The sequence below is a fragment of the Chamaea fasciata genome, unplaced genomic scaffold (genome assembly GCF_029207755.1).
Source record: "Chamaea fasciata isolate MVZ Bird 193981 ecotype frontalis unplaced genomic scaffold, bChaFas1.0.hap1 SCAF_3, whole genome shotgun sequence".
In the NCBI taxonomy this organism is placed as follows: domain Eukaryota; kingdom Metazoa; phylum Chordata; class Aves; order Passeriformes; family Sylviidae; genus Chamaea; species Chamaea fasciata.
This window is the reverse complement of record NW_027094088.1, coordinates 79,691,339-79,701,491: the sequence shown is the minus strand read 5'-3', so window position 1 is coordinate 79,701,491 and position 10,153 is coordinate 79,691,339. Positions and strand designations below refer to the sequence as shown.

The following is a 10,153-nucleotide window of genomic DNA, read 5'->3' as shown; positions in this document are numbered from 1 at the left end:
AACCTCTAAGGATGGTGGTGGAAGCAGGAATGGTGACTCCACTGCTTCCCTCGGCAGTCTGTTCCGGTGCTCTGCAGCTCCTTTGGGGGGAAAAAAAATCTCAAAAGTTTCACAAGTTTCAAAACAATGCAGATGGGGTTTTAGAAAAAGATTCTGCTATTCCCTGTAGGCTAGCCTATGCTTTTCTTCTGCTGCCTTAAATCTCACTGGCTTTTCTTTGGGTACATAACTACTGCTTTGGGGAGAAAAAGGAAGCATTTTGAGTATAGATATTGGCAATAATGCCTAGATGAAGGGTACTTAATAAAATGACCCAGACATGATGCCAACTTAACTTACATTTAAACTGCATAGTTAATATCCTTCTGCAGCATGTATTAATCCTGAAAAGCTATTAAGTGTTTGGTTCCTGCTTCTGTTCTCTCCTGATGATGGTTCTACTTTTCTCATCTTACCTCCCTTCTATATTTAAAGTCCTTCATGCTGCTTTTCTCAGAAAAATAACCTGTCAGCCCCCGCTGCAGAGCTCCCACGCCACTTCAGAGACACTGTGGCAGCAATAGTCTGATTCAGACTTTTGGTCTGCCTCTGTATTAAAGCAGAGCCAAAGACAAATGCAAAAACGTTCTGCAGTCTTCAAAAGTAACTATTTTAAGGCTGTCCTTCCTTTTTTAAAAATTTTTTTTTCTTTTTCCTTTTAAAGAATAAGACATATTTAGCCTCAGGGGAAAGGGCAATATATAACCTGTTTAAAAAAATGCCATCTTTTCTCAGAAAATAAACTCATTTGTGCACTAGAAACAGAATAGAAAGTGTTCTGATCATAGCAATCTTCAAAAGGAGTACTTGGAATTTAATGGTGTTTGAAAATGGAATTTTTGTGAGTTTTCTTAGTGCTTGGCCTCAAGCCTCTTCTCAAAACTCAACATAAATGGATCACCTGCAGCAGATTTAACTGCAGAGAGACATAGCTCCTCTAAACCAGCTACATATGTTTGCTTGCCTAAACATATCTTGAATTCTGTAAGAACTTACTAGGTCAAGTTATTTATCCCAGTTTTCAAAGGTAAATATTTGCAAAATGCTCTTCTGTGTAAACAAGTTTTAGTTGTATCTTAAAAAAAAAAGGGCAAAACCCCCAAACCTATAATGTAAAATCAGTAAATGCCTGCTCATAGAGAAGAGAGAGAATGGTTAAACTGTTTTTGTCTCTCCTACAGTCCAGAGCTATCCAGTCTCTGAGACGGCAAGGTGAAGTAAATGAGGTATACTTGTCATGAAATTAAGTATTTATGCACCTGAGTCCTCGACCTTGAATATTCTAACACTGACATTTTTTGCCACCTTTTAGCCTTGGATATTGACAGGTAGCAAGGACAGCAGAGAAGAACCTTCTACCACATGCTCTTCAATGAGAGCAAGAGTTGGAGGCCTGTGCTTTCTTATTTTTGGATGAGAGGTATGTGGTTAGCTGTATGAAAGGCTAGTTTCAATTCAGAGGTATCACTTGATTTCCTGTTCAAGAATCAGGGCAACACATTCCCTGCGGAAGTGGTTTTACACAGCTAGTGCTGGTGCCCTTGTCCTTTTTCCTTGTATTTTCCAGAGTAGGTTAAATATGGATAGATAGAGGGGCAGACTTCAAAATGTATTATGTACTATCAAATAGAGTCTTCACTCACAATAACCTGTTTGTTACATGAACAGTTTAGACATGTATTTCATAGAACTTGAAACAGAACAAACTGCTGCTGTCTCTGCCCCAAGAGCCGTGATGAAATCCGATCCTTTTCTGCACATCATGTTTTCCTCTCTTGAAGCAATCTAGGTCACTGAGTCAACTAGCCAGCTGTTCACGTGATTTCTTAAAAGCTTCAAACATGACACTTCAAATTATTATACTCCAGCTGCTTTGCTGTAAACAGATGAAGTCCGCTAAGCATTAGGCAACGACTTAAAGACATTATGTTTGATTCTTTTAATGAATCCATTATGGTGCCTCCTGGAAATACATGATGAAACAGGATGGCACAAGAAGATGAAAAATATACATGAGGAGTATATAATTATGTAACTCCTTGAAAGATCACACTGAAATCCTCAGAGAGTCAGTAACAACTTTAGAAGATAACTTAAAACTTGCACCTTAGTTCTTTAAAAGGACACTCCAACTGCAGCCATTCAAGTCCAGAGAGAGAGTGTTACTATGCAGAGCCACCACTTCATGGTAAATGCCTAAAAACTGAAGACCATGCTGCAGTGAGTGTACAACTGCATAAATACTTGTAAGAAAACAGTATAAATAATCTGATAGCTTACAGTAATGGTAAATAATATTGTCCCTGAGTCAGTAAAACTGATTCAGAGAGAGAAATTAATTCCAACTACGTAAAATACCAGCACTGGTTGAGAACTGACTGTACAAATTGTAAAAAGCGTTTGAATGAACTGCATGAAGATTAGGGCAACCCTCTCTTGATGACTTGAGCATCATACAGGGGAGAGAGTTTCCAGTAACCAGAAATCCTTCCTCTAGGATTCCTGTCCTAGGAACCTCCATCCAGAACCTGGCCTCTTTGGGAACACAAGGGCTGCAGTAGTTGAAAAAACAACTCTCACTTCAGGTCACACCCTTTAACACAGTGTTACATATATAGCAAATTGTACAGGGAATAATTTAGTTGAAATGATTCAATTTTTATCCTTTTCATTTGCAAAATAGACACAAATCAAGAAAACGTATCATATTTACACATAGCTAATATTTTATATACAAAGCATTTTTATATCTACACATTTTATGAATATAAACTTAATACTTTGTTGCATGGGGACAAAATAAAAATACTGAAAATATCTGATCATGAAACAATCCATATTACCATATTAATTGGCAACCAGCCATTCTTTTAAAATATCTATATATGTGTGCATACAGGCTCATTTTATGTTTGTGTAGGTGCCAAAAAGAAAAAACCTTGCACTTAAGCACTGTCTATGTCTATATGGTATAATTTTTTATACTCTTCTGTTTTTTATGCATGCTCAGCCACATATTTGTATGAGAGAAAATGCATGTTTACTGCTGGTCCCTGAAGATCACGAGACATAAACACACATGCACAGACCTGAACTGTTTCATATCTGACTTAAATGCTAGGTTCAACCAAAACTGCAGGTCTTCAGGGACCTAAGGAGTATGTTCTAGCTTTCACCTTCTCTTTGCTCTAAATAAGTATAGTTGATTGAGCTAAATATATGTGCTACAGAATTCTTAAGGACTTGCAGCCACTGAAACTTCAAACTAATGATGTACTGATTTATTGGGAAACCATTCCTCCCAACCACCAAATTGCTATCATCATCTATTTGGAATTTTCTTTATTTTTAATTGCTGCTTCTTGCTTTTAGCAGCAGGCTTTTCATATATATGTTAAGTGTAATAGCCATGCTCATCATCCCCCCCAGTCTCCTGTGGTGCAGTGCAGCTCCTACAGCTTCAGAGGTTCCTAGGGCTACGTTTCCTGGAGTGATGTTTCTTCTTTCCCTCCACTGGGTCCATTTCTTTCTTGAAAGTGGCAAAGAAGGCAGAAGTGTAGCACCCTAAGGTACACGTTTGTGCTGCAGTAGGTATTGCTCCTATGTACCTGCTCTACAAGACAGGTATGTATCTGGCAGGGCCTGAGGAGAGGGAGAAGGCAACAGCCTCCAACATTCAGCGTGTTGCCTGTCAGCTCAGCAGAAAGTTACCCTCCATGTTTGGTATTTTGGTCTGGTTTTCATTTTTTTGGGTGGTGGTGGTTTTTTTGTGTGTTTTTATTTGTTGTTGTTTTTTTCTTCTCCCACCGACCCCCTCCGGCCCTTTTCCTAACTTGCTCAGTATTTTAACTCTAAACTTCCCCACCTACACATCGCTGAAGTCTGAGCTTTAGCACATAGTCTTCACATCTGATTGGTCTCTTTGTCTGTCAAAATCGCCTACAGAGGTACTTACTATCAGATCCTGAACAGCCCATTGTAAAAACCTTATCAGTACAGCCTTCCCCTTTAGAAGGGACACCAATAACTACTCTCACACTTTATGTTATAGGTTTTTTCTGTATCTGCCCAGTAAGAATTCAGCTAGACCCACTCTGCCCATCAGTCTTACCAGCAGAGTTGGAATTATCTGAAAATGAAACAAAGTTCAGCTTGAATTTGAGCACCGGCAGGTAAGGCCTGCTCTGTTCCAGCCCTCCAATCATTCACTAAAGGGGAAAGGGGTCTTAAAGATAAGGGAAGAAATATATGAATTGGAGGGAGAGAAGCAAATTGGAAGAAGACACTTTTCCTGCCCTATGGAATGAAATACATGAATGTTATACACTAAACATACAAATCAAACAGCTCACTACTCAATTTTTTGCAAAGGAATCACTATAAGATAAGTTAGAAATCAAAAATATTCAGGCATGTTCTACAGTCTGTGAAAAAGGAAAATTTTCAATGGTAGTTGAATTTATGGAATAACTTCAATATTCCTATTATTAAAAAAGAAAGTAAATTTATTACTTATAAAATAGAAGACATACAGTATGACTAGGGTATTGCTCAAGGCAAATCTGCCTCTGGACATGATAGATTCCAGACAAGATCAGAATGCAATGCAATTTATACACATTACAATAGTGATTTTCAATAACATTTTCTATACATAACTTTGAATATTAAAATTCTGCTTCCCCACTTAACTACTACCTAGTCATGTCTTCCAACAGCTGTCTGTCACTCTGAATCCACCGGAATCAGGTGCAGGAATAACAACCCCTTGTTTCTGCAGTTCACGTAAAACATCCAGTATTGAATCCAATTCCATTCGAAATTTCTCCAGTTCCTGATTCTTCTGCTGTGCCAGCCTTCGCCACCTCTCAACCTCCTGGGTTTGCCTCACTTCAGAAACGTGCTGTGTTAGTTGGGTTGCCTGCAAATTAGAAGAAAGTCAGCACTGTGACTTATGCCAACACTCAGCCAGTGCTGCCACTTAGCAAAAATGTGCCACATCATTTTATCTGATGCTCAGTATCGAAGTTGAATGCTCATATTGAGCAGAAGCAATTTGTTCTGAATATCACAAAATTCATTCCTATAGCAATGAATTCCTTTAAATATCTGCATCAGTGACATATGGGTAGAATTGATTATTGACTAATGAGCCCTAGGAGAATTTCACTTATCCTCTCCCCAAAGCAGCAACTGAATTTTAATATTTAAGACAAAGCTGAGCATATAACATAAAGCCCTCTATAAATCAAAATAAACTTTTTGAATTGCCCCTTAAATGTGGTAATTAAAATAACACTCTGTAAAACAAACTAAATCTGAATGACATGTTGTAGCCTACTTCTCTGCTTCTAAAAACCACGAGTTCTATGAATTATCAGAAATTGTCCTGGAGTCACAAAGATCTGATGCTGCTGCAGATAAAGGTCTGAATAACTTTAACACGAATCCCTGACATAATCATATTAAACTACACAACATAAAAAATGTCATAAGAGATCAAAATCTCCACGCCACAATTAATTGTAATAGATTTTTTAAAGAAAGCCTATCACTTAAAGGCCATAATTACCATATTGGCAGTTTGATACTAAGGATAACCTGTTAACTTCATGCTCAGCAATTTTCTTTTCTACTATTCATTTTGATATAATTCATTTGGGCAACTGTTCAATGCCCCAGTGCTGATGGTTAAAGGAGAAAAACTAGGACAAAACAAAATGCAAAGCTTAACACATAACAAGGGCAGGAGCACCACAGAAAGATGAAATTATTTAGTATTAATTATGGATTAAAAAAACCCCAAAAAACAAAACATTACAAAACATCTTAGGAAATACTACTGGTATTCAGTGGAGCTAGATCAGAGTAGGCAGCGGCAAACACTTCACAGAAATGGTAAAGACATCCTCACATTATATAAAAGCAAATTACCAACAAAAAAAAGAACTACATTGTAGTTACCTTTAGCAGGACAGAATGTGAAACAAAATAACGAAAACAACAGTGGCAACAGGATTTGGTTTTAATTCAATGACTTGTTTTATGCACATGTCTTTTTTGACAGAAAATAAGTATCTTACATAGAAATGTACAAGAAGAAATCCTTCTATGACAAAAAAATCTGTACATTAAAAGTATATTGCTTGAGATCTGGTTTTAAAATTTAAATTCAAATAAGGTAGTTCTATACTTTCAATGTAGCTTTTCTGAATAGAGCTGCCAGGACTAGATAATTACAGTTCAGTTGAGGAATATATCATAGCTCAGACTCTGTATTCCAAACTCTTGCCAGATTTCAGCAGTTCGCTTTCATTGTGTAACTGATGTATGAAATAATGATATTGACTCCAGAGGTCACACTGTCCAAACCTCTGAAACAGCAAGGCCTTTTTAGAACAGGCTGCAAGGAAGTTACACAAGCAATCTTAATTACCGCAGCAGGGTCGAGCTGACCAGCCCTGCACCTTCATTCACTAGCATTAGCAGGCAAAGACAAAACCATGGCTGTATAAAAGCTACTTGCCTCCTGTAGTGCAAGCTAAATAAGCCTGAATAAATACCATAAAATTATAGCTAAACCAATAAATTGCTCTTGAGAAGTAAATGCAGTGATGCACTGGTTTACCTTTTGAATTTCATGCTCTCTTTCTGCATATCTGCTCTCTATATGCTCGATTTTCTTTTCCAGGCACAAGAAATGTTTCATTTCAGGACTCTGGCTCTCCCTAGCCTCCCTCAGTTCTTCCAACAATTTTGTCACCTACAGTCAAAGAGAATTGATGAAAATTGTTATCATTGTGTTAGGCAGTGTATAAACAAGATTCCTATAAAAATGTATTTGCATTGTTTAATCATTACATTCAAAAGCTGTAGAAAGGAAGACATAAAAGAAAAATCTCCTTTGTTCAAAAGCATTAACAGGAATTCAGGGACTTATATTAGGATTTTTCTTTTCTAAGAAATAGTCTGAGGACATGAAAGTGTAGTCCTCTTGGATAAATCAAGTCCTGTTAATAATGTTTTGAAGGGATTGCGTTCTGTCACATTTTATACTTCATACAATAAAAGTTAACAGAGAATATTATGATTAGATGTTCTTACACAATCCCCTCTCACATCCAAGATAAAGACCAAATACAAAAGATACCAGTGTATTTCTAAGGACTAGATTAATTAAAGACAAGCTGCTAAGAGAGATGATTACAAGCCTGCATGTAAGTTAAGTAATTAGCAGGTAAAATCAACTTGAAAATAACTTAAAACTGATTTCCTAATTCCCCAGAAATTCAGGGAAATTTTCTTATAAAGCCCTACTGGTTTATTATCATTCTTTGCCTATTTTAAGTAACTTGATATTCCTTCATTTAACATCCAAAGTATTTTTTGGTCACTCTTCATGTGTGTAAGTGAAGTAAAGTGAAAACTTCAACATCTTTATCCTTTATGATAGTCCTTAGCTACCCTTAGCCAATATATTTGAGAACTGCTAACCCTCTTCAAGCACTCAGCCATCCTTGGCTCTCTGCTGTGAATTCAAGTAGCTGGAAGCATTGTGTCTTCATAAGAGGTCTCTCTTACTGGGAAGTGACTCTAAGGCAGCTCTCTATTATTTACATATTTTAAGGTGGCTTTCTAAAATAACAAGGCCTATATCAGCACATTTTTGCCTGTCATTACTCCAGCAGCTTTGAACCTACTCAGCCACATTTGTCAGAGAAGTAGAAGTCTTAGTTTCAAAAGGTCTGTGCAACTGAGTGCCTGCTGCTTGACTGCTAAGTTGCCACACTGAAGAGAAGGGCTGATGTGTGGTCTTGTGTATATAATTAAATACAATTAAAAATCATAGTGGAATGATCTCATGAGGGGAAAAAAGCCCCAGGAGAAAATGGGCTCTTGTGTATTTTGCCAGCGACAGAACCGCGTCAAATACAATGCAGTGCTACGTGCAAGCTGCAAAGGAAAAGAAGTACTCAGCTAACGGAAAACATCCATGAACAGCATTTCTGACATTAGTAGTCAAATAACAATCTTCCAAGAAGCCTCAGGAAAAACTTTGCCTTTTTGGACGTACCACCATTTTAGACAGAGGACTCAATCCTATTATCAGTGAGGTGCTTTCCCCTATCACTACTATTTCCATTTGCAAGTTTGGTTGTCTTCTTTTCTCAGCAAAACTTATTTAACCATTTAATGCTTAAGATGTATTTTAAAAGCATCACAGAAGTTGTGCTAGAGGGCAAAAGCAAGGCTTTACATAGGTATTTCTGTACGGTCTTGCAATGATTTCTTTAACAAAGATACTCCTTTACAATTTCTTAAATGCCAGCACCTTGAAGTTGGCTCCACCATGTGGGTCAGATTGGATGATCACTCTCTTAAACCATCACTGTCAATAATCTGTAAAGCAGTCATAGAGGAAACAATAATATTTGTCTCATTTTACTCTTGCCATGTTTTTCCAGGAAGAAGTGTTACATACACTGACACCACTGGAATGAAATAAGCTTTGTAAGGAAAGCCAACATCTATAGGAACTCAAAGTCTTGGCCTCTATTCTGCAAACACAGAACTTGTTTAATAGGACATCTAAAGGATCTATCTTTTTCTTTTTTGATGTAGGACATCCCCCTACAAACCCACAGTTTAATACAACTACGTCACAACAAGTAGAATTTTGTATATGAAAGATAAATACTCAGATATATTTAAGTTTAGTGAATTAAGATTAATTGCTTTTAATAACCCTTGCAAGTTAGAGTATTATCAAAATTAAGTTAAAATCAGTGATGTTCGTACGTCAAGGAGATGGTGAATGAAGCATAGGCACAATGTTGAGACAGGCTACATCCTCCTCCTGAATAGGAGGTAGCAACAAAAAGACTGTCAGTACTTCAGTAACAACAAAAGCATAGCAAATGATTCTAAACGCTTGAGCTAAAAGGTGGACAGCAATTTCACACAACATTAACCCAAAAGCAAGGATAAGAACAAGTGTAATTTTTAATTATGTGCTATTGATGGAAGTAGAAGATTAGAAAAGAACTTTATATGCTTCTCTCAAAACCCATTGACTTTCATAACTTTTATAGCTAACTCTCCCTTCTTAAGGCACATTAAGTTTCAGAGATAGCACCGGAGAAAGCCAAGAATGTAACTGCCTAAGTCAGTTTTATGGCAATGGAAGATGAAAAAATAAAAGCTTATGAAAACAGTAATATAAAATCCTCTTAATAGAGAGGAATAAAGAAAAAGTCCTATGGTCTATTTACCACTGCCCATCATAACTCACAGAGGATATGAAAACCTGGATTAACCTGCTGAACAAACTTCATACAGATGTCAGACATTACAAAGAAAATTAAAAAAAAATAAAAAGATTAAAATCAAAAAAGATCAAAGTCCTGCATTCTGTTCTGTGTTGCTCTCCTGATCACATTAGAAAAACCTTGCCTTCTCAGGGATAATTGACGTAGAAGCAACTGACAAATATTTTTTTTCTAAGACTTATTTTACAATATATTATTTGAGGCTTGATGTGAATTATGACGAAAACTCTTATTAAACTAAGATACCCCCACTGAAATTTAGATATACCTCTTTTTGTAGGAGTTGCTCTCTTATCTGTGAAACTAAAAGAGCTTCCTGACGTCTCTCTTGATCACCAAGTTGTTCTTGAAGATGTTTTATCAATATCTACAAAAGGTTTAAAAATATATTGTTGTTAGCATACACACCCATGACAACATGTGAAAACCTATGCAGGAGAAGTACAGAAAAAAATAACCGGCACTGAGAAAGTTGGGGCTGCTTAGCCTGGAGAAGAGAAGGTTGTGTGGAGACCTCATAGCAACCTTCAGTATCTGAAGGGGCCTACAGGGAAGCCACAGAGAGACTCATCACTAGGAACTGTGGTGACAGCACAAGGAGTAATGGGTACAATCTGAAAGAGGGGATGTTTAGGTTAAATATTAGGCAGAATGAGACACTGGAACAGGCTGTCCAGGAAGGCCCCAAACCTGGCAGTGTTCAAAGTCAGGCTGAATAAGGCCTTGAGCAACCTGGTCTGGTAGGACGTGTCCCTGTCCATGGCAAGGGGGCTTCTGAGTAGATG

At 37.2% G+C, this 10,153-nt stretch overlaps 1 protein-coding gene across 2 annotated transcripts in view; it reads right to left on the bottom strand.

The window, feature by feature from the left end:
• Positions 1 to 2,638: 2,638 nt before the first annotated feature.
• Positions 2,639 to 10,153, bottom strand: part of CEP162 (centrosomal protein 162) — a 51,891-nt gene continuing 44,376 nt past the window's right edge. The window contains exons 24-26 of one of the 2 annotated variants that reach the window (XM_066179609.1): positions 9,637 to 9,735; positions 6,668 to 6,802; positions 2,639 to 4,960 (exon numbers count right to left, since the gene is read on the bottom strand). In XM_066179609.1, coding sequence (XP_066035706.1) covers positions 4,742 to 4,960; positions 6,668 to 6,802; positions 9,637 to 9,735 — 453 coding nt within the window. In that variant the 3' untranslated portion in view covers positions 2,639 to 4,741. The remainder of the gene's footprint in view (positions 4,961 to 6,667; positions 6,803 to 9,636; positions 9,736 to 10,153) is intronic. The other variant, XM_066179608.1, reaches the window with a different exon arrangement.